This window comes from Sceloporus undulatus, chromosome 3, assembly GCF_019175285.1.
Source record: "Sceloporus undulatus isolate JIND9_A2432 ecotype Alabama chromosome 3, SceUnd_v1.1, whole genome shotgun sequence".
In the NCBI taxonomy this organism is placed as follows: domain Eukaryota; kingdom Metazoa; phylum Chordata; class Lepidosauria; order Squamata; family Phrynosomatidae; genus Sceloporus; species Sceloporus undulatus.
The window spans coordinates 180510554-180535748 of NC_056524.1; the positions used below are offsets into that span (position 1 = coordinate 180510554).

A 25195-nucleotide genomic window follows, 5' to 3' on the forward strand; every position below is an offset into this window, starting at 1 on the left:
TATTTGGACAATCTGCTGTCATATACTGTATTAATAAAGTACATGCTAAAACTTCGCTGTATGAAGATCAGTAACATGTTTCCTGCTGATCTAGGGGGTGATGGGGTAACGGATGCCCTGCTTCCATACAAAATTCAGGGATGCACTTTTGACCTAAAAGGCCGAGCAGTTTTCAGGTTTGATGAGAACCTCCTTTGATATCTGAGAAAAGGTCTTTCCTTTGGTCCGCTGGGCACAGCCGGTGAAGGCTGCGCCTACGACCAAACCAGGAAGGAGCTCTGAAACGAGCTCCTTCTTGCTCCGCCTGGAAGGGCGCACTAAACGCCCTGGCGCGGAGCGAGGACGTCACGTCCGCGCCACCCCGTATAGAGTGGCCGGTCGTGACACCTCATGGCGGCGGCCGTGTGGAATGGCCGCCACCATTTTGTGCACGCAGAGCACGCACTAGGTTAGGGGTGCGAAAGCACCCCCCTTTCTAACCCTAGTACGCGCTCCACGCGTACCTCCGTGCCCATTTGTAACGGGCCATAATTCAACATAAGGCAATGTACACTTAGACAAATGAAAACACTACCAAGTTTCTATGGTTTGAGCATTTTCCATGCACATTCATCAGAAAGAGTTTGTAATAGCAGGGAAAGCCAAACATACATAAGAAATCAACAGCTTCATAGTTAATTCTTTGAAAACTGTTTGTACACTTAATGTGTGTGTATATACTGCTGGCATTACTTTAGTTCTGGAATACTTCAATCAGTTTCTTATTTGACTTTACTACTGTTCATTTGTTTCTGAACTCCCTGACCCCCAAAGTGAATTTCATGATTCTTGCCCAACATGTCTGAATAGGTACAAATTGTTGCTCTCTGGTGTTTTGTTATATAACTCAGGGACTACGCCATGTCTTAATGCCAAGAGCTCTGTACTACAAAATACAAAAGCAGTGTGAAGAAGAAGATCATCAATCCAATACAAATACTGGCTACATACTAATAATATCACAACTGTTTGATGTATGCATGAGGGGAATGGGGTGGGAGTGGAAATACCCTTCCCTTCAATAAAATACATCATCTGATGTGGCTCAGAAGGCAAATATAAAGACCCCATCACCCCACCATTTAAATCTGATTATACACTTCTTCAAAATGCTCTTCCAAGAAAGGAAGGAAAAAGTCTGATATATGTACAAACAGTATTTCAAAAGGTTCTGCAAATCCAGTTAACTGTGTCTAAAATCTGAACGAGCAAAGAGACCTGTTTATTTGGTAGTTTTAGGACATCTCTGTTTGATGATAGAAAATTGTAAATCAATCCTATACCACTTAACTGAGAGTAAGTCTCATTGAGCTCATGAGCTTATTTTTAAGTATAGCATGTGCTGACTGAATAGGAATTTATGTTAGAAATTACAGTGCTGAAAAATTGAAATATTCTTTAAAAAAAGAAAAGAAGCTTATAGTAAATGGTTTCATGGGACAAGGAGTGACACTGGATAGCTCAGATAAAATAAGGTTGAAGCATATGACATAACTAGCTAAAACATCAACAGTGATCTTTAAGTTATAAAGACTAAAGACCGCCCCGGCACTTCGATCTTCAGGGCAGCTATGTTAAGTGGTTCCAGAGGCAAATATAATTCCACCTCTAGGAGGGCTGTTCCTCCAGCCCCCAACCTCTGGAACAGCGCTGCCCTTCGAGCTCCGCTCAGCCACCTCCTACCTCAATTCAGGAAGGGGTTAAAACCCCACTATTTGAGCAAGCTTACCCTGAACCAGTAACTCTTCCCCCCCCCCCATGTCACATCGTGCTGCCGACATGTTCTTTTTTATTATTTTTATTGAACGTTTTTAATGTATTTTATTTGTTTTTGTGTAAGTGGATTGTAATTTCTTGTTGTTCACCGCCCGGATTTTTTAGAAGGGCGGTATATAAATAAATATTATTATTATGATTATTATTATTAATGATTATTATTATTATAAAATTACAGATGCAAGACGTTTCACACATCTATGGACTGTTATCAGAAAATAAGAAGAGTTGGGGAAAATCCACTTATATTCTTTATGAGGAGTAATTAGTACCCAAAAAGAACAACATAGTTTTAGTGCATTTCTAAGCCCAACAAAACCATGCGACAGATTAACAAGAACAAAAATACACCACCTCTAGGTTTTTCTTGAGTCATATTTTTGCTGTACTGTATATAAACAAAGTCAACAAGAAGAAACATTAAAAATAAACATGTTTGCAATACTTCTTGAGAGAAGTAACAGTGTAGGCGTCGTCGGAACGGAAAGTCAAGAGAAACTGTGTAAACCATGAAGAACATGACCTATCTAAATTTTATAGATCTTAGGGTATGGTTGATATCTCCTGAAAGACCTTTCTCAGATATATCAAAGAGAGTTCTCATCAAACCTGAAAACTGCTCGGCCTTTAGGTCAAAAGATGCATCCCGTGATTTGTAGGGAAGACAGGCATCCAGTTACAACATCACCCCAGATCAGACAGGAACATGTTACGGATCTCATACAGCAGAAGTTTTAGCATGTACTTTATTAATACAGTATAGGACAGCAGATTGTCCCAATAGGGCTGACAGCTGCAGGAACCTTTTTCCCCTATGCAGAGAAACTGTCAGTCGAAATTATATAAACAATGGCCCCATACGACGGGCCAAAATAAAGCTGCTTCAGGTCACTTTGGAGGTATGCTGTTTCAATTATGCATGGCGTACTAAGAGTCCAGAAGCCACGCCAAAAGCACAATCCAGTCCTAAGGACAGAACACAGCTTTGGTGCAGCGTTCCAGACCTTAGTACGTAGTGCATAATTGAAACAGCATATGCCTCAAAGTGACCTGAAGCAGCTTTATTTTGGCCTGTCTGTATGGGGCCTATATTTGTTTACCTGAGAGCAACCCTCAATGTATTGAGTAGAACTTTATTCTGTGTAGGCATGCATAGGATTATGCTATAAATGTCATGTTTAAAAGGCCTCTTTGGTGACAATGATCCCATGATAAATAAGACTGTTTTCACTTTTCTCCCTCTCTGTTATATTTTTGAAGTAACAGAAGTCTGTAGTCATTCAGCTCCTCATTGCCATCATTCAAGTTAACTGGCCTTCTAATTAAATCCTTGAACTAAACAGCTCCACCAGGGCTTTTTTCAGTGCATCCAATTCACCCAACTGAATGGCATATTTGCTGCCTCTTTCCACTTTCTGCATGAGGAAGTCAGTCACCCTGTTTGGGGTGTGCCCAATGACAGCCATGGGTCAAGTGGCAGTGCAAAGGATACAAGCCTGCCAGATTCCATAACTGTTTTTAATCCTAAGGAAATATTACAGTAAATAGGAAAACACTGATCTTAGATGCAACTATAACTGATTCATTAACACAGAAGAGTATGCCAAAACAGAGGAAAAGAAGAGGAAAAAACTCACTGTTTGTATCTCATGTGGGCTGTTATTAACTATGATGGAACAAATTGTGTGAAACTATGGAACATTTTCATTTAGTTTTGCTTACAGTGGGGAAACCCCAAATCATAAGTAGTTATATATTAAAACAAAACCTACAAAGAACAATACCTCAACTGCAATACTCCATAAGTCAAATGAATAGTCTGGTGTTTTGTTCTATTCAAAATAATCTGAAAATGCTAATATACAATTTGAAAAGGGCTTTATTGAGTAATGTACAATCCAGGTAATGGTAAAAATGAAAGAGAAATGTGTACTGCATATTTCTGCATTTAATTTCTAAAATATCTCTAAAATATTAGATATATTCTTTTTAAAACCAAAAGGCCATTTTCCAAGCAAAGATTTTATGACAAGTCAATTTCAAATTATATGTTAAAATGTCATGCAATGTTTTAATTTTCTGTTTCTTTGGTCAGCTGTAATAAGAGTTCAGGCTCTTATACTGATGAATTTGGTAATAAAGTTACATAATTCTATCCCAAGGGACAGTTTATATGAATGGATAACAACATTAAACCAAAAGTGCCTCTCTCAGGAAACAAAAACTATTAAGTAGTATAAATTAGTATTTGCATTCATCAAAACTTTGCTAAAATGCACAATGTTACATGTTGTATTTGTTCAGTAAGGAGGAGGGGGGGAGGACAATGGTATAAAAAGTTGTCTCCCATTAAGTATCAAGAGTCTGTCATCTAAAAATTCATTCTGGCTCCCACAATATAAATATAGTGAATTATTTTTGCATGCAGTGCCAGAAAGCCAGCAAGCAGTTACTGTTTTTTGCCAACCAAAGCATGACTCTTTCCACAGGAATTCTCTTTCAAATATATAAACAGAGATGAACAGAAAACCACTGCTGCTAACAGAGCATGGCAAGCAAACTGAACATGCAACTAATACTGTAAATATAAAGAAATAACATATTAAAATCTTTCCAAATAGGCACTGTACTTACATTTAGCAAAAATACTTTTTATTAGGTAGTATGCACAGAAATGTCCCCAAACTTTACCTTATTGACAAATCTCTGAAATTAAGCTGAAATGTAAGCTTAAATATGTGTTGAATGAAGCAGCAGATGAATATTGTCTTTGAATTCTTAGATGTCACAAATAGTTAGTGGGAAATCCCCTTGAAATTAAAATGTGCACACTAAGACCACAATACATCAGGACTGTTAAAATCAAATTATTGACCATGATGTTATAAACTTCAACAGAGATGAAAGGGCATATTAAAGTAATATTCACTTATTTTAAATGTTTGGAAGTGCCCCATATTTTAAGAGAGCCACAGATCCTTCTAATAGAATGAATGTCAGAATAATATCAAAGACTTCTGCAGAACAACGCTTTTAGTACAATTGTCAGTTAGGATTGTTCCATGCCCTAAGGTTTCTGGGCCAAACCCGAGACTCAAGGCCAGCCCTTGTTGATGTCATTAAGCATTATGCATTAATACCAACCACAGTGGTTCATAACTTGTCAAACACACACACATGGACGCTGACCCACCATATTTTTCTGTTTGAAATATAAGGCAGAAGTCATTGCTAAAGGGGCTGTTCCCAGATCAAGATGAAATGAGGGGTTATTCCTTTTCACTTATTTATGGAGACGGGATAAGGAACATTTAATCTAGCACTAGTTTTTTGGCAGTTCTTTTGTAAAAAAAAAAAATCGATTCAGAAGATTGTTGTAACAGTGGGAACGAGGGATCTGATTTGCATGTTGCCCGAAGCTTAGGGTGGTGAGCTGGGCTCCCTTGCCCTCACAAGCCCTCACCTGGCAGAGCAGGGTCCCGCTTTGGGGATTCTGTGGTCATGGAAGATAGCAGCCCGGAGGCAGAGAGACAGGTGTGGGACCCTTCTAGCCTGGCGGCTGCCTCACAACAATCAGGGCCAATCAGCCGTCTCTCTGGGCAGGCATTCTCCTCCTTGCCCCTCTCCCCCTTCCATCCCTCTCTGCCACCTTCCACCTTCTTCTTCCTCCTCTTCCTTTCCTGATGTGATCTCTGTGGCCAAAGCGGGGCTGGAGCAAGGAGGCCTCAGGCTGGCTTGCGAAAGAGGTGGAAGCAAAGGGGAGGAAAGGGAGACAGAGCACTGCCGCCGCTGCCATGGATGGAGAGGGTTCCCTGGAGGGTTCTGGTGAGCAGCAGCAAGGCGAGGGGAGCACCAAAGGGCAGCCCAATAGGAGGAGGTGGAGGAGGAGCCACTGGGGCCCAAGCCTTCCGGCCATACCACCGCCCCTCCTCTATTGCTTTTGCTGTTGTTCTTGTCATTTCCAACTTAGGACACATCTGTTGTAGGGTTTTCTTGGCAAGGTTTGATCACCCAGTTTCCACACCAGGTTATTTTGTAGTGGGAATGGGCCCTCTGTAAGTTGCAGCAATAAATGATTTTAAGCTTTGCCAATTCCAGCAAGTGACTCCTTTGCTAGCTGAGCTGGACATCTGCATACAGTAATTTCCTGTTGTCTACAAAACTGAAGAATTTACACCATTATGTGCCACCTGGAGATGACCCATGAAAACTGGAGACTCAAGGCCAGGCCTTGAAATCTGGCAACCCTATGATTTTATGATTTTGTAGTTTCATGTTCCCAAATCTAATAATTTACCAACTGACTATTGTGATGTATGGATCACCATCAAACTGATATTAGAGAACCATAAAAGTTGCTCTCTTTTGAACAAACTTCAAACAGTGCTACCCCTGGCTGTGGTAACACTAGAAAAAAAGGAGAGGACAGCATCATACACAAGGCTAGAAAAGAAGTTCTGAAGATTGTGCTGAAAAACATAGGAAATATAATTTTTAAAAAAGGACAGTGTTCAATGCATTTTGCTAATATACATCTTCAGGGGCACAAGTATCTCATTTTCCCAGTCTCTACTACTGCTCAGAAAGGCAGCTCAGAATTAAAAGGCATTGTGCAGCTATTCCAGGAAAAAGGCAGAAGTGCAGCATATTGAAGGCAATATTGCCTGGACCTCTGAGTAGGGCAGTTTGACTGCGTGGCAAAATACTAATGTAGAAGGACCTTTGTTTTACTATGGAAATGACTCTAATGACTCTGATGTATGTCTATACTACTATTGTGCAACACCAATCCACTCTATTACATCAGAATATCATCTTGAGTCATCTAAGGGCACCAGGGCAGCAGATCAGGTTACGTCATTGCAACAGCAGACTTTCTATCACATTCAAATAAGTTAGACATCTATCTGAAAAATAACTGAGGAAAAGAAACTGGATTAAGATTTGTCCCAGTGGAAAAGTACTCAGATAAAGAGCACAGCTTTATTAAGAACAATCACAGCCTATGAAGGTGCTTAATTAGTTTTCTCCAGATTATGATTAAAATACCTGTGAGCTGTTAATGCAATCTAGAAGCAGCAGTTTCATAATGTTCCATGAAGACTACTTAGAAGATCATGTTTAGTCCACAAGAAAGCAGTCTAGAGATTTAAATCTCAGTCTCCTTCAGAGTGTAAATTTGCATCAACACAAGCTATATGGAAAACCCCAGGACTGCTGTCAACATTCAACATGTGTAGCCACCTGTCAGGGCTCCACTTCTCAGCAAGGGGGCACCACTGATGTTTGCCCTGTGTCCACATTTAAAACATTCAGGGCTCCAGGAAGCAGTAAATTATAATGGCACTTGAAGACACTTGATAGGCAGGAGGCATCATTTTAATCAACCACAACGCCTGGAAAAAATTATGTCTAAGGGTATTGTGGGAAATATTAATGGATAATCAGCTACCCTTTGCCACCAAGTGGCACTGTGCCACCAAACCTTTCATCACTTATTGAAAAGAGGAGTGGTACTTTGTTGCTATGCGCCTTCAAGCTGTTTTCGGTTTATGGTGATCCTAAGGCAAATCTATCATGGTGTTTTCATGGTAAGATTTGTTCACAGGGGTTTGCCTTTCCTCTGAAGCTGTGAGTGGATGACTTACCCAAGGTCATCCAACAGGTTTCAATGGCTGAGGGGGAATTGGAACTCTGTGCTAGTCCAACACCCAACCCACTGCACCAGACCAGTGGTGTTCCTGCACCTGGTGACACCTGGTGTATGTGTGTGGACTTCCAGCTCCAGAACTTCCAGCTCTCGGGATGTGTGTGTGTGTTCAGGTGTACCTGCGGGCACAGGGAGACAACTGGGTGTCACCCCCATTCTGGGGTGTCACCCACTCCAGTGATGCTATTACACCAGACTGTGGTACTACCCCAGGATATTTTCTCCAGGACCTCTTCATACCAAGGGCTGGCCACTGGGAGAAGGGGAGAGGGATAAAGAGTACTTTCATCTATCATCCATCCATTTATAGAAATAAACCATATACAGAAGTAGTTAAAATCCTCATCCTACCTCATTGAATCTTGTCACTAGATCTTCAACAGCATTATGTTCCCCATTTGGAGGAGAAAGAAGAGTTGCAGAAATCGAAGCTTTAATAGTTGAAAGTTTGTTCTGACAATCAGCACTGCCCAAATCTCTGGTTAAGAAGCAGAGGTAGTCAATAGGCAACACTCTTCTGTAAAGATCCTGCTCCTGCTCAGTCAAAATACTAGCAACCTCCTCTGGAAACTGAATGAGATGCTGCAGTTCTACAAGCTCTTTGCTGATACCAGCTACAGTAGATGTAAGGGCATTTGATCCAGCCATAGATGAACTCAGTTGTCGTTCTGAAACAAAGAAGACACAAAATCATAAAATTAGCTTGTATTTCCTCCTTTAACATTTGAATTTGTAAAGATCAAGAAGCATATTGTATATTTGTAATGCATTCCAGAGCAGGTTGCTAATATTTTGACTGAGCAACAAAGATATACATTATAATACATCTTAACAAAGAAGATTTTCTTCCTTTTATAGTGTAACTGTTTTTAGCTATCTTTATGCTCATGGGGCTACGGGAAGTGTTGATTGGATGAATAATTGTAACTATTTACTTTCAAAAGGTAATTTCTGAACTCTGCAAAGGATGATAATATATCAGGAACCATTTGCTGAGCTCATTATTCATGGCAACTCACAACCTGAATACTGATATCAACAATGTCAAATATTCCCATTATCAAAAAGTAAACCAACCTTCACCAACCTGCTGAGTTCCCTCTTCAGGTAGTGGACTAAAATTCCTATTATTAGCAGTGCTGGCTAAGAAAGATTGGGATTCATCCATATTCATAACCGCACATTCATATTCACTCAGCCATTCTGCTTTTCCAAGTAGAAATTCTCTCACATATCTGCCATCTTTGCCCACTTGCACCACAATGTGTTGTCACAATTATGCTGAGTGCAGACATACTGTAGATGATAAGCCCTATTTGTTTTTCTGCATCAGACCCCATCATGATGTAATAATTTTTCTCCCTGTTGCTTCACATGAGACTCTCAGACTCCTTATTTTCCCAAAACTGGCCCACAGGGATGGGTCCATTTTTAGATTCAACATAGTTGCCACAGGAACCTACAAAACAAGTAACTTATGTACAAAACTAATCACGAGACACATATGAGACTCAACCTCCAATGTTAAACTATGTATTTTCATTTGCACAACCAAACAGAATATCAGATTTACTGAAAGAAAACTGGTGATATTCAGAGAAAAGCATACACCTGAACATATACCCCATATATCCACCCAAAAAACAAAAGCAGGCAACATTACAGACAAAAGAGGTCCAGTAATTTCCCATGAATTGAGGTTGACACAACAATAGTTAACAAGAACAACTGCTTTATGAATGACTGTTTACTATATATATATATATATATATATATGCACCTTCTTATTAACAAAAATATTTTTTTTAAAAAAAGAAAAATTTGCCCTCACAGATCACCATCCTCTCATGTAGCACAGAAAATGGGGGTAGACAATGTGCCCAGCAGCATTACTGGGTCTAAAAACCACTTAGAAAGACCCATGTTGTCATGGGAGAGATGAAGTGTTTGGTCACTTCCAATAGGGCACCCTCATAATGGATAATGAAGGCCTCAAACCTACCATGCAGAGGGGATCCCAATACCATCCCAAATAGTTCAGGAAGGGAAACTATTGAACAACAGGGTTAGTAGAACACCAACAGAATCTCTAGTCTGTCCCAGCAAAACACACTCAAATACACACTCTTGAATGCAGCAGACAGTGGGATCCTAACAGACAATTGCAGTTTTGCCTTCCCCATCCCAGGATTGACCTGCTACTGCACAGAGTACCGAAGTTGTCAAAAGTGTGAAATATTAACAAATATACCCAACTTTCAATCAAAGATATCTTTAGAATGCTTGTCTGAGATTACTGTATATATCTGACTATAAGTCGACCTCATAGATAAGTCAAGGGCAGGTTTTGGGGCCAAAATTATGGATTTAACTATGACCCGTAGATAAGTCAAGAGTAAAACTCAGAGACTCCTTCAGAATGTGTATGTGTGCATGCAGCAAGAGGCTTTTTTTACTTCAGCGTTTCAGCCTTCACTCCCCAAGACAGTGGCAATGCAAGTTGGAGAGGGACTCTGTTTATTTAACAGCAATCAATCACCCAAGACTCTTTCCGCTTGGCTCAAGAGAGAAAGAAACTGTTCTCACCACCACATGGGGAAATCTGAAAGAGCTGCTATCACATTACTATACTGATACCATACGTAAAGAAGTCGACCTTGGATTTTGGGGTCAATTTTTGGGCATAATTTTTTCAACTTATAGATGAGTATATAGGGTAAATCCTGGATGGCAATTGTTTTATCTGGCATTCACTAACAGCGTTTTCAACTCAGGAGGACCATTACTAAGACAATCCAGTATTTCTGAACTAGCAGACAATTTGAGGACAACCAACACCCCATTTAACTCCCTCTCACATGATAGTACTGTTTCCTTTTTCCACAACTCTTTCTGCCCTGTACAGCTGCCATAGCTATTTCCTGAGTCCCATCATCTTCATTCCTACACTTTTAAAAAAGCTCCTTCCAAGAGGGCCAGCTTGTTAAGTAAAATGATACGTTAAGCAAAATTAGTACATCATTACAATAAACAGTTATTAAAAAGACGGCAGTCATTGTTTGCTTTGTTCTTAGGCAGGAGGGCACACTTTACCTGCAAACTGGCTCCCCATTTGTTGACAACCCCATCCCTGCAGAAGTTACACTTATATCCCCCATCCTAGGATGTTGCCACAGCTCTGGGGAACCTGATGGAAAGGGCTAGCTTGGGCTTCACTTCTGCCAAGAGGCAAAAATTCATACCAGAGTTGCAGGAGTCCTGCACTGTAGCAAAAGGGTGCAGGGAGCAATAGCAGCAAACTGACAAGTTCTCTCTCCTTGCCTCATAGATGTTTTTCCTGGTCCTCCCTTACTCTGCAGGGATGCTATGTTCATTCTGTCATTGTTGCATTGTTTCTTTTTAGAAAATTAATATTACTATACTGTACTAGACTTTATTGATAAGTGACAGCACTTGGTTTCTTTTTGGTTCAAGCAGACTCCACCTACAAGTTTGGCTTGCCCCCAAAACATTGCCCAGTGATTAACAAATCTAAATCCTTCTTCCTGAGCAGGTCACTATCTCTTGGACGATCTTACCTCACACATTGTTGTAAGATTAGAATTAAAACTCTATAGTCTGAGAACAAACAGGCCAAAGAATTCTGAATATCTTTAAAAACAATTCTTTTATCTTGGACTTGAAATAGTACTGTTTGTCCTCACACCACTGTACCTTTAAGTCATTTCTGTGATGAAAATCATAACATTGGGAGGAGTTATGGCCCTGTCTCTTTGCAAGTTAATAGAGAATAGCCAGCATAGCAGCTCACAAAAGCAAAGCAAATGGCTACAGTTATGGTATCAGGCCTCTTGAATATGATTGAAAATCTGCATCAAGGGTTGCAGGTTAAAAGGTTTCAAGGGTAACAGGGAAAAACCAATAAAGGGGAGAGGGGCTGAAGATGAACCAGATTGGGCATGTTGCTTTGCCACAGGAAATACATGTTAATAAATGTTTATTTTATGACTTTCACTCAAATGTTTGGGAAACAACTGAGTCAACAGTGCAAGAAGGGACCATCCCATTGGAGCATTGCAGGTGGGATTTTGCAAGCAGATTTAAGCAATGGCTTTACTTATGAAAAAACAGTTTTCCCATCCATTTCTTCAAACGCTAATCTGGCACAAAGTTAGCCATAGCAGTACAACTCAAAGTAGTAGCTGATACCAGTCTGTGAACCATCAGATGCCGTTCCACTGAGGATTCCCAGCAAAGGTAAAATAAAATCAGTTGTAGCCAATGGGCACAAATATGATATTGGGCCCTCATCATTCTAGGAAAAAAGTAGCACCTCTGAGACTGTGTGAAATAAGTTGTAGCATAAGCTTTTGTAGACTTGGGGGTGAAATAGATGGCCCCTTTGCTGTGTGGCTTCTCAGTGGCTTGGGAGTGTTTAGACACCCTTCTGAGGCTGCTTTAACTGCCCTGGCTCAGTGCTAGGGAATCATGTAATTTGTAGTTTGTTGTAGCACCAGAGCTCTCTGAGAGGCAGTTAAATGTCTCACAAAACTACGGTTTCCAGAATCCCCTAGCATTGAGCCAGGGCAGTTAAAGCGGTCTCAAACTGGATTATTTTTGCAGTGTGTTTTGGACTAAATTCTGCAAAAGCTTATGCTGCAACTTCTTCCACACAGTCTCAAAGGTGTGACAAGGTCCCTTTGCATTCCAGCATAAGGTGTCACTCTGGTTATGGTCAACACAAAACATTACTTGCTTTACTATAGCTTTAGGTGTTGTAGAAGAAATGCATTTTTCTTTTCTTATACAACTCATTGCAACTTAAAATAATAATCATTAACGTAGTCTTGAAATTATCTTTGCCTGTTCTATGATGCCTTGTTTGTCTAAACATTATAAGTATATGCTTCAGTTTCTTTTATACATCTCATAGTGTGCAGTGCTTATTGTTATCACAATTCTACATTACTCTATTTGAAAAAGTTGCAGCTAAAATTCCTATGTTATAGCCAAGAAATATTGACAAAGTGTGCACCATCCATTTTCAAGGTAGAGAGGCCCCTTCCCCACCACCTTTCCCTTCTCCTTTTGTGTCGCGTCTTTTTAGATTGTAAGCCTGAGGGCAGGGAACCGTCCAATTAAAAATATTGTATGTACAGCGCTGTGTAAATTTACAGCGCTTTATAAATAAAGGTTAATAATAATAATAATAATAATAATAACAACAAATTGCTGCAAGACTGTAGTATAAAAATGTTGTAATTTTCATTCATAATTTGCAGGCTGTGCAATGATGGAAAAGACTAATTTTAAATGAAATACAGTCTTCCCAAGAGCCTATTGTTTTCTATCATGAAAGCTGGCATTTTGCTGATTTGTGAAATGTACATGGACACAAAGGGCACACACACTTTCCCTTCTCCCCCACGAGATCATCCACAAAATAAATTTTCAAGTTACAGTTCTAGGAGGAAGAAAGGAGCATTTGTTCTCATAACTCTTAGGTCTAAACGCCAATAATGCAAGTTTTAAAAAATGAAAATTACCTCAAATATGTTGTTCACTGGACTATTCTGAACCAGTTTGCCAGTAGAGTTTCAAGTACATCATGGATTTCCTAACTCTAAGAATCTTTGTCTTTCTAAGGTCTCTTCATAACTTTATATATTCCCATTTCATCTGAAAAAGCCCACAGAATGAATGTGTAACAATTTACAAATATTAATGGTCATATAGAAGGCATAATGGAGAATTTTAAACCCTTCTTTGGCTGGCCTCATTTTCTTGTTCAGTTTTTCATTTTTGTGGTTGGAGATTCTGCATCTAATATATATAGGTTTTCCTCTTTATTAAATACTTTTTTCTTTTAAAAATAAAGACTAAATAAAAGCAAGAGAACATGAGCCAACATATTTTTCATGTTTTAAACACAGAGAAAATCTTTAGGGTTTCTGCACTTCCTATCTGTTGTATAGTTTCTCCTCCTACTTTATGTTTGTGTTTTCTGTCAAATATGAGCATGTTAAGGTTTTCTTTATTCCTATATATCAACACAGTAATTATTAAAAGTAAAGTTTGTCACTACCATCCTTCCTCTTTAAACTCTGCAGTGTATCAAAATATATTGCTGCCATGTGCTAACTATAATTTCAACATATTAATTACAATGCTTACTCTTTATTTCAGAATATTTGAATAGGACATCTCTATAAGCTGTAATTTAATTTTTATAAAGTTGTAAGTGTTTAACTGAAAAACTGATTTCAGCAATCAGATTTCAATCTGTTATAACTCTCTAACCTACAGCTTTGTAGCATAATTGCATTTTGTTCATAGAACACTACACTAAAGCAGTATACATTAAGCCTGTACAATTGTGGCCCAGACTCAGTAATTTTCAAACTGGGTATCACAAAAGGTTCAACACATAGTGGAAGATAATGAGGCACAGTATGGTAGTAACTAACTGCACATTAAAAAAAATGCACCAAAAAAAGACAGTATTGGTAAAAGGCAAGGCCTTCCTGCAGAGGTGAAAATTGCTTTGCCAAATTGTTTTCTAGCCTCATTTTATAAAATACGTGAAGCAGTCAATGTTACAGCCAAATAAAACATCTAGGACAAACTGAGCAAAAACTGAGCTAGAAGAGTGAAAGTTATTCTTCTTTTAAAATCACTTGGTATCAACCTGTCAGTATGATAAATTTGGTCTATTTGCATGACACAAGAAGTCAAGGATCATAGGACCTCTAAATTAACATGCATTTGATAGAAGCAGCTTCTGTGAGAAGATGACGGAGAGAGGACAATCCCTCCTTTCCTGAAGCTTCTTTGTTGTTGTTAGCTGCCCTGAAGTGGACTTCAACTCATGGCGACCCTGTAGATGAGACATCTCCAAGATTCCCTGTCCCTGACTGCCCTGTTCAGGTCCTGCAGGCTCACGCCTGTGACTTCCCTGATTGAGTCTAACCATCTGGTGTGTGGTCTTCCTCTTATTCTGCTGCCTTCCACCTTCCTAACATCATTGTGTTTTCAAATTATTCAAGCCTTCTCATGATGTGGGCAAAGTATGGCACTCATAGTTTATTCAGCTACTGAATGCAGGCTTCTGCAGCTTCTTTATAATCTAAAGACCTTTTACAGAGGACTGGGAAACCTGTCAGAGCTGGGTTTTGGTGATGGAGAAGCCTGAAGTATGGAGGGACTGAAAACCCCATGCTATCAGGAGCATCATGTTGGAGTTTGTCATGGGCTACTAGAAGTAGGCCATTGAATGCAGCTAGTTGATCAATAGGGACATTAAAGATGACACACAGTTCGCTAAGTGGTTTATTGTATCACGCAAACACAGGCAGCTATACTTCTCTGGTTTACTGGGAAAGAGACAAAGAAAATGATAGTTGATGACATTCACGCAACATGAGAAACAGAGCTTCACTACAAGCCAAAACAAGCAGCCTGCAATACAGATGTCACTTTGTGTGAGGATTCCAAAGATCTGACTCAATCCCCAAAAGAAGGGTTTTCATGGGTATGCACAAATTTTGTATACATCTGGACTAATCTGCAAAAATTTATGCAGAATTTTACACAAAAGTAGCAGTGTAGAATTGTTATATTTTGGGATTGGGACTGAGCTGCTTTCCCTTTTTACCTTTTCATTTCAGCAGCTCACCAGACCTAGGTAGGTCCATTCATACAAAAGATATACAGAGAGAGATATACAGAGGGTTTTGTGTGGATTTAATCTGCAGAATTGTGTGTGTGCATGCACAAATGTGGATATAAAATACAAAAGGAAGCTCCCCTCCAAAAATTGTCCACTGCTGTGAATGTGGAAATGCAGGTGAGTGCAGAAGTGTATGAGTGGCACTGACAACACATTTCAGTCTCCCATTATACCCTCTGACCTCAAAGTGTCTATTAGAGAGAATCAGAGGCATGTATTTCAATATACTGAAATGCAGCTCAGGACTCTTGGGTTTCATCTGCTAAAAACAGACAAACAGGACCACCCTTAGATCACTACATTCAGATGACAGTTCAAGGATTGGATGCTGAGAAAGGGCAGGCAGAACAGAGGAGGGGGGGACATAAAATAAATAAGATACATTAAATAAAATTTAAAAAAACATGTAGAAATAAAGGGAAACATACATGTTAGCCTGTAGACAACACTGTCATAGACTGTTTCCATGTATTTTCTGTTTAATATGTAAACAACAGAGAGGAATCATCCACATATTAAAGGGGAGGATAATTACAGAAAAAGCAGAAAGACCAGACAGCAGAACAGATGACAATATATATCTGATAGAAGATGCAGATTACAGTTACCACTACTGTCCAACATCCTGCTACTACTAGGTAACAAACTTCCCAACTTGGCTTGTTATGTGAATTTGTCCAATCTATTGTGCACAGGACAATTGGTTTAATATGGAGATTTGTAACATTAAACAGGAATAATGATCTTATTCTTAAACTACTCTTGTCATTTGAGAGAGGTTCTGTTAAAGAAGCAAACGCAGCTCACAATTTGTTGTAGGCTGTTTGAAGCACATGTAATCATTTTGTAATACAGCAGGTTTTTGGTATCCGTGGGCTTGCCATCAGCGGATTTAACCACCTGTGATAGCAAGCCCTATTGCTTTCAATGGGTGCCCACATTAGTGGCCATGAGCATGTTGCACCTGCCATTGAAATCAATGGGACTCTTGGTCCCACGTTTTTCTTTATGTGCACAGGGGGTCCAACATGGATCCTCTGCGGATATGAAGGGTGGATTGTACAAAATAATGCAAATAAAACCAAAACATCTTCTGTATATACTCATGTATAAATCTATAACTTTTAGTCAAAAAATTGATCCAAAAAAACCTGGGTTGACTTATCCACTGGTCATTGTAAATTGCTGTTGTTGTTAATGCTACTGTTGTTGTGTGCCTTCAAGGGATTTCCAACTTATGGTAACCTAAGGCAACACTATCATAGGGCTTTCTTGACAAGTTTCTTCAGAGGGGATTTCCCATTGCCAGCCTCTGAAGCTAAGAGTGTTACTTGCCCAAGGTCATCCAGTGGTTTTATGTGGCCAAGCCAGGATTCAAACCCTGGGCTCCACTCTGGCTCGTACTTTAGCCCTTATCAGAAAAGGAACCATCTGCTTCTCTGAGTAGAGTGGCAAAAGACTAGAGTTTAGTCTGTTCCTAAAAGAAGCACTGACTACTGTCTCTGCTTCACTGATGCTTCTGACCTTTTGAATGCCTGTGCAGAAAAATGGTGGCCACGGTAGTTCTTTGGAGATTCTCTCTCAAAGGAGCATGAAAAGGAATCGGGCTTTGAAGGATTTGAATAAAACATTTGTGTATGTTTGTCTGCTTTTCTGGGTAAATCAAACAATTTTATCATATTAAGATTAAAGGCTATAATCACCATTTTCTTTACTTTCTGACATATGACTACCAGGCTGTTGTACCAGATTGCATAGCCACCATTTTCTGTAGTTCCCTCCTTATCCATTAGGGTGAGCACAAACCATTCTGCTGGCTGGAATTTTGTAAGTTGTTTGGCATTGTTTTCCTTTGCCTTGCCCTTTACAGTCTTTGTTAACATGCCCCTAAGTTTTACCCTCAACTTATCCATGGGTCATATCAAAATCCATAATTTTGGCTCCAAAACCTACCTTTGACATATTTATGAGGTCAACTTATAGTCGAGTATATACGGTAATTGAATCAGTAGGGCTGTGAAACTACGGGGGTGTTCTCACTGGCTTATACTCCGTGTTACAAATCGAATCCAAGGTACATCGTTCCTATTAGAAACCGAATTAAATCTAGAACAGTTCTAGAGCAACCCGCAATCGTTCCCACTAAAATGCGATTCGTCAATCGGATTTTAATTAAATCCGTGTTAAAGACGTATAACCCGTGTTAAAAAAATAGAAGGGTCGAACCTACATTTTTTCCTTGATTCGGGATAGGATTCGGAGTATTTAAATAGGAACGTTTCGGCCTTTGAATCGGGTCAACTGGATGGGAGGAGCGGAGCGCGATGGGCTGGCCTGGGGGTGTCACCCTCTTTGGTCTCTTTCTGCATCGCCAGCACCATTTTCTTCCATTTGCATAATAGCCTTTCCTCCAGTGGATTGCAACCTCTCCTCTGCTCCTCTTTCATAGACCGACGTGTGAGGAGAGCCATTGAACACCATTTTTAACAATTCTTTTTTTCTTTTTCACCTCTGCCTGAGCAGCAGATGGGTTTGGGAGGAACTATGGGATGGGTTTTGCAGGACATATCCCCACTTCAAGGCTCTCCAGACAGCTCTGGGAGCAATCTTCCCCAAAGATTCTCTCCCCATGGGGCAGCCAAAGCGAATTTGGGGCTACCGAGGCTCTTTCCAGAGGAACTATGGGATGGTTGTGTTTGTGAGACATTTATCCTCCTCTGCCAGATAGTGCTGGTGCCATAATAAACTACCATTCCCAGGATTCCCTAGCACTGAGTTATGGCAGTTAATATGGGGAGACACAGAAGAGGACGAATAAGCGCCTCCTGATTGGCTCTTTTAAAAAAAACAACCGCGAAATTTATAACAAATTAAAAACGGCCAGGTAGTGGGAACGCAGGTACAGGCTACATCGGTGTATGTTACTCTGAATTAATGTGACGTCATGATGACGTCGCTTTGATTGACAGCCGAAACAAGTGAATGTGAACGAAAAAGTAACAAAACCAGTTTAAATATACACCGATCCATCCTTGAATGGGGATGAAACAGGGTCAATTACAGCGAATTAAAATAAAACGTTAAGTAAATGGGAACGATACAAATAAAGTGAATTAAAAAGCGGGATAGCACTCGCTGTATTTTGAATCACTTTAAAATGAACCGCTGTATTTAAATTCGTTTTAAATCACAAGTGAGAACACCCCCTACTATTTTGAAGGCGCTATTAGGGTCACCATAAGTTGGAAATGACTTGAAGGCACACAACAACAGCAACAACAACAACAACTGAAAGGTATTGATGCTGATCTTGCAAATAGGCTCACCGCCCTGGATAGTTCCTTTAAAGTTCAAACCAGGACCCAAAGCATATTCATTGCCTACTGATGCCTACATCAGTCTCCAGTGAAATCATTCCTATTCTGTTGAACACATCAAGGACACCACTACAACATATGGAGCGCCAAAATATCATGATCATTCAGGGGAACATCCTGGACACTTCTCTACCATGCAGGTAGCAACTGTGACTCCTCATAAAGATAAAGGCTATAGTAACCACCCCAATATGCTCTCAAAATCTTGAAGAAAGAAACAGTGGGACGAAGCTCTTTCCTTCGCTGTTCGTCCCTTCTCATTATTATTGTGTTTATTTATATAGCGCCATAGACTTTACTTAGCGCTTTACAAAGGAGAAAAACAATCCAAAATAAAAACAAAAGCCTGCCAACGGCACACAATCTAAAAACCACAAAGATTATAAAATTCATAAAATACTACTATAACAAGGTTAAAACAATACTATAAAATTATAAATTCAATATAAATAATATGGACAAAAATCAATATGAAAGTTGGAGCACTTCCCTGAAATCATAGTCTTTAAGGCACACTACAGACCATCCTTAAAGGACGGTCTGGCGGCGGTGCCATCTGTGCTGCCGGCAAGCCGCAGCGGATATATCGCGCGGCTTGGCGGCGGCAAGAAAAAGAAGTGCCATTGGCACACTCGCGACGTCACCTGGCCACTGCGACGTGTGGACACTAGGCGTCTGTCACATCAAAATGGCGGCGCCCATGTGTATAGGGCACTGCCATTTTTACGCCCCCATCACATGTGAGGGGCGAAGGGCGTTTGAAAGCGCCTCATAGCGCCTGTTTAAATCGGGCCTTTTTTAGACTAAAAGTAGTCTTGAGAGTGGTGGACTACAAATTCATGGGAAGAAGATTCCAAAAACAGGGGGCAGCATGGGAGAAGGGGCATGTCCGAGAAGGGGCGGAGGAAATCCTTGGCTGAATCAGCAGCCCCGAATCACTAGAGCGCAGAGCACAAACAGGAAGATAGGGGGAAACAAGTGCTGCCAGGTAGGTGGGGGCCAAACCGTGAAGGGCTCTGAAAGTTAGTAATAACTTACAACAGATTCTAAATGGGATTGGGAGCCAGTGAAGGGACGACAATAATGAGTGACATTATCATAATGGCGGGCGGAAAACATTATCCTAGCGGCAGTGTGTTGTACTGAAATCAAAGGGGCAAGATGTGAAAGAGGAAGCCTAGTTAGCAAAGAATTACAGTAAACCAAGCGAGAATTGACCAGTGCATGAACAAAAGTGTTAGCAGTAGAAACTGAAAGAAAAGGCCTGATTCTCACCAGATTATAAAGAAAGAAACGCTATGACTTTGCCATGGCTTGAATTTGAGGAATGAATGAAAGGGAAGACCTGAAAATGGAACCAAGGCTACGCTCTTCCTTCACAGGTTGAATGTTAGTGCCACTAACTGTGACTGAAAATGAATAATGCAGTTGGCTTTGGCGGGAAAACAAGTAGCTCCGTCTTAACCATATTGAGCTTAAGGCGCCAATGGAGCATCCATGAAGAAATAACAGATAGACATATTGACACTTGCTGTTCAACATCTGAGGATTGTGTCCTCCTTATGTGTTGTAGTTGCTAGCTGATATGTGTGTAGATTAAGTTTTTGTGAAGGGAATCAGTTTTAGGGAGAGTCATCCATCCATCTCGGTGTTTTCACTAAAGCTTGCTTCACTAAAGCTTGAGATCATATGAGACTTATTCCTTGTCTGGAATCCCACAAAGGTTAATGGTCCCACTATATCTGCTAATGAGTGGAGCATTTGGTAATCTAAGGCTGTGGGAACCAACCCCAATAAGCTCTCAAAATCCTGAAGAAAGAAACAAGCTCCCACAGCCCTATATATAATGCTATATAATGTTTGAGCCTTTTAAAAAGGCTATGTTTTACTATTTGTGTAACTGGTTGAATGTTGCTTATGTGTCACACCTAGCAGGGTGCAGGCACTTAGTTTCAATTAGTTTTCTTTGAAGGCTTCAAGATGAAGGAATTCACCCATTTCCCTATCATTGTTGACTGGCTTGATGGGAGATGTGAGGTAGGTTCTGGTCCCAAGATGACTTCCTTAGGAATTCTGACCATCAGGGGGAATCCCTTGGGATCCTCTGATGGGATCAGACTAAGAAAAACCATCTGTTCTATACCCTGGGTTTTGAACCTGCAATCTTCTGGTTAAAAGACCTGATTTAACTGATTTCCCACATAGAAATTTGTGCCTGCATGTCCTGTTGGCTGCTGTGTTGTAGATTCCTGGCTTCTCATTTCACCAACTCTTGTTTCTGTCATTGTCACAAGTGGTAGTGGGAGGGCAATTATCCCATTGTGGGAGAAAGGTGAGATATAAATCTTTTAAATAAATAAATAAAATAATTAGATCCCCCCCCTTCCTGAATATTATAATGACATTTCAACTGACATGGAAATCTTGTTACTGGAAATCCAAACTGCTTAGTTTTGATTCATGAATCAGTTTGTTTATATCGCCATGCAATATACAGTTATTAGAACAATTTACAAGAGTTAAATACAGCAAAAATACAATAAAAATGTTTCTAGCAAAAGTAGCTTACTATTATTATGTCCTTATGTACATTATGTAAACAGAGATCAACAGCACATAGCTTTTCTCAGGTCAGCTAAAGAAAAGAACTCTTGTATGGCTTAGGAAGTTTCTTAAAAGTGAAGTCATTTTTTCAATTTGGTATCATAATGGCACCTGTTAGTGATATTATATAAGTGTTATGTCATGCTATTCAAGTATAAAAGCCCAACAGCTATTATTAGCCATCTTTCTGGAATTCTGGAGACAGTGCCAATAACTGTCCTGAATCCTGGCTTACTGTTGTGTGCGGACCCAGCCAGTGACTCAGTTCAGACATCTTGTTCCTGATCCTCTAAAGCACAGTCTGAAGAATTGAGAATATGCTGCAATATCACACATTCCTTTCTTTCTTGTGTATCAGTTTCTCCCTCCATTTCACATTATTTGGTAATAATCCAAATGGGGCAATTTATGATAAGCAAAACTAAAAAAACTCCAACACACTGTCATATGAAAGAAACCAAGTAGTACATAGGCCTATGGCCTTTCTGAGCTTTCAGATCAGGGCTGGGAGGACTAGAAACACGACATCTTAATGGAACCAAAGTTTATGACAGAAAGTACAACCCCAGGGCCTTTCTCAATATACAATTGTGGCACCATGATTCCACTTGAATTGCCATGGCTGCATATCATGCAATTTGGAGATTTGCAGTTCCAGGAGGGCTATTTAGAATTATCTGCTATTTGCTAGATCATGTTTTATGCTCTTAAAACCTTTATTATTCTAAACATGTACACATTTTGATATGTGATTCTATCTTTCTTCTGCTTGCTTGTTCACATGTTTTACTATAAATAAATAAATAAATAAATAATCTCTACTAGGGAGTTCCCATGCCTCACCAAACCACAAACCACAGGACGCTGGAACCTATTATTAGTTGAATTCTTTTATTTTCTGCAAACATTAGCAGTCCAGCAAAAAAATTAAACAAATGAATACGTGATTACTAATAAAGATAGCAGTGTTCTTCCAAAGCAATTGGCTAAATAAACTTTCTGAACAAAAGAGCCAATGATAGTAAACTACCCCCACAAAAGATGATTATGGAAGTGCAACCACACATTTATGAAACAAAATACACTACACTAATGCATTCATCTGTTAAAATTTTATTCATAAAATGTAAAATATCACAATTTGCTGTTTTTAAAACATTCAGGCTATGGGTTCAGAAAACCACAGATGTATGCTCATAACAACAGTGTACTGAAGAAAGGACAAATCCACAAATTGGTTGTGCAGTCTCATGGCTAATAATGGAAACTTGCGCACTACATCAGTAATAGATAATAACAAAAACATCCTATCATTAATTATCCTCCTTTCTATTCAAAAAAAATTTAGATTTAAAAGCAACAGATGTTCATACATAGGCCACAGAACATCAAGCTTACCAGTAAACAGTTTTCCTGCTAGTTTTCTTCTATAACATCAGAAATTCAGATACTTTTAAAAGCAGAAAAATATATCACAGTGCACTTGTTCAACTAGCTGTTAGGCAACAGCTGCTCAGTCTGAAACTACAAACTGGCAAAATGCACTAATAGCATGCTTTGTATAAGCCACAAAGAAGACATGCGGAACGATCAGGTTACCCTCTTCCCAGATAAAAGCTAAAACACCAGACCTCCAACGAAAGGAATTTTACATTTAAGGACTGGCAGACGTTCATACTAAGAGCTGCAATCCAATCTGCAAGCAATTCATGTCCAAATATTTGCATTTATTTGGTTGACAATGTAATCTTATATTTCTCTACTCCAAATTAAGCTCCAGCAATTTAAATGGTATGTAACTATGTACAGGATTGAAAACGTAATCAAAAGAAAAATTAAGCAAATTTATGTCCTCTAATAATCAATTGAACTTAGCCATTACATTTGCTATAATCTTTTATCATTGCAATCAATAATGCTATTAATAATGCTATATTAAACACTGCGACACAGAAGAATGTTCAAAAGATATAGTAAAGTTGTGTTTAAAAAATACATGTCAATGGGTGTATAAAATGTATTCTGTCAAATCTACCACAGAAATTCAAGATTTATCAAGGGGGCAGTAATAACACATTTTTTATAAAATTGTTAGAAATACAAATAGCCCTAAAATCCTTATTAAAAACATTGTACTCAAGTGTGGTATATTTCAAAACAAATATAACAAGACAACAACAAATGATTTCTTTGATCACAGTATTAGTGAACAGAGCAAATGTATCATTAAATAAAGGAAAGAGGCATAACATCATGACAGCACTGTTCACATCAATGTAGTCAAGCATGTACAACTGAGATACTAAAATATGTTTATGCGCCACAGTTTCTCATTAACAATCTCTGCTCTAAAAATGAACAATGTATTTATTTGATCTTTTTTTATAAATCTTTTGACGAAGAACCAGTTAACTTTCAGAAACATAAACTATCCAAGTTATTTGATACAGAGACAAATGTATTTTGAGTGTATCCAAAACAGTTATGACCTGTGTTGCTCTTTCACTCCAGCCTCATTAAGGTCTACTTTATCACAGAACTTTGCTCCAATATTTTACCTAATGTAAGTATAATGAAAACACAGTATATTTATATAGTGCTTTGTTGACATCATAACCTAAAGTGTTTTATGTTCTCTAAGAGCAAGAAATTTTAAATACTCCCTGAAAGGCATAGTTTGTCCATACACATTCAGTATGTATATAAAACATGTAATAGCAGAAGAACAAGGAGCCAGTGTGGTATACTGATTTGAGAAGAGGATTCCAGGAGATCAGGATTCAAATCCCCACTCAGCCCTGGAAACCCACTGCATGATCTTGGACAAGTCACATTCTCTCCACCTAAGATGAAAGCAATGGCAAATCTCTCCTCAGAACAAATTTTGCCAAGAAAACCCTAGAAAAGGGTCACCATAGGATGGAGTCAACTTGAAAGCACTCAACAACAAGAGCAAGGATGACAACAGAAACAACTAGCCTTGGTTAACAACTGAATGATAATCTTTGGGCATAATGTGTTTAAGTCAAGTCAGGCACAGCTTGTGACACCTGTGTCAGTGTTCTGAGCATTTCTAGTAAAAAAAACCTCTTGTTCATTAATTGCCAACTTAAATTAAATACAGACACAAAATAATTCTTTGGCCTAGAGCAGACGGGGCAAAAGAGGCAGCCAGATGCCACTCTTGCCCCTATTGTTCCCCATTTGGCACAGGACCGTAGCAACAGACGCTGGCCACTGCTGCACTCTGCAACGGACTGCCAGCAAGGTTTGGCAGCTTTGACCCAATTCAGGGGCATGCATCATCTGAACACCACACCCCAGACTGGACCAAAGGCAGCGTTTTTGGCCCATCTATTTCGGACCATTGTAATACAGACACAAATACAGGCACAGCGTTATCTTCTTTGCAAATAAATTATTATACAGTAGGCCATCCACATTTGCTTGGGTTAAGGACACAGGGAAAGTGGAAAAATGACAAATAAACAGACAATTTTTTTTTAACCTGAGAGAACACCTCTCTAGGAATCTCTAGGTCCTCCAGCAGAACTCTGTGGTCAACATCTGCCAGAATTTGACCATAGAATCATGCTGGAGGACCTACAAATGCCTAGTGAAGTGTTTTCTCTAGGAATTTTTAGGTCCTCCAGTACTACTCTATGATCAACTTCCCACAGACCTTCTCTGGAGGACTCAGCAATTCCTAGAGTGAACATATTAATCAAATCCGCAAATAATCAAATCTGCAAAAGTCAAAGCCGCAAATGTGTGGGGCTGACTGTATACTAAAAAGTTACCTAAATACAACCAGCTCAGCATAATGTTGCATGGACAATCTTAATCCTGGTAATTAATGGGATGTAATATTTTTAAAATAACATATCGTCTGGCATCCTGCTGGTTAGTTCCAACTAGAGTAGACCTAGTCAATCAATTGTTCAATGGTGAGTCAACACA

The 25195-nt window shown here is 39.4% G+C and overlaps 1 protein-coding gene across 3 annotated transcripts in view; it reads right to left on the reverse strand.

The window, feature by feature from the left end:
- The window catches only part of PLCE1 (phospholipase C epsilon 1), a 196888-nt gene that overhangs the window by 78806 nt on the left and 92887 nt on the right, over positions 1-25195 (reverse strand). For all 3 annotated transcript variants that reach the window (XM_042456837.1, XM_042456836.1, XM_042456838.1), the window contains one exon: positions 7877-8193. In XM_042456837.1, coding sequence (XP_042312771.1) covers positions 7877-8193 — 317 coding nt within the window. The remainder of the gene's footprint in view (positions 1-7876; positions 8194-25195) is intronic.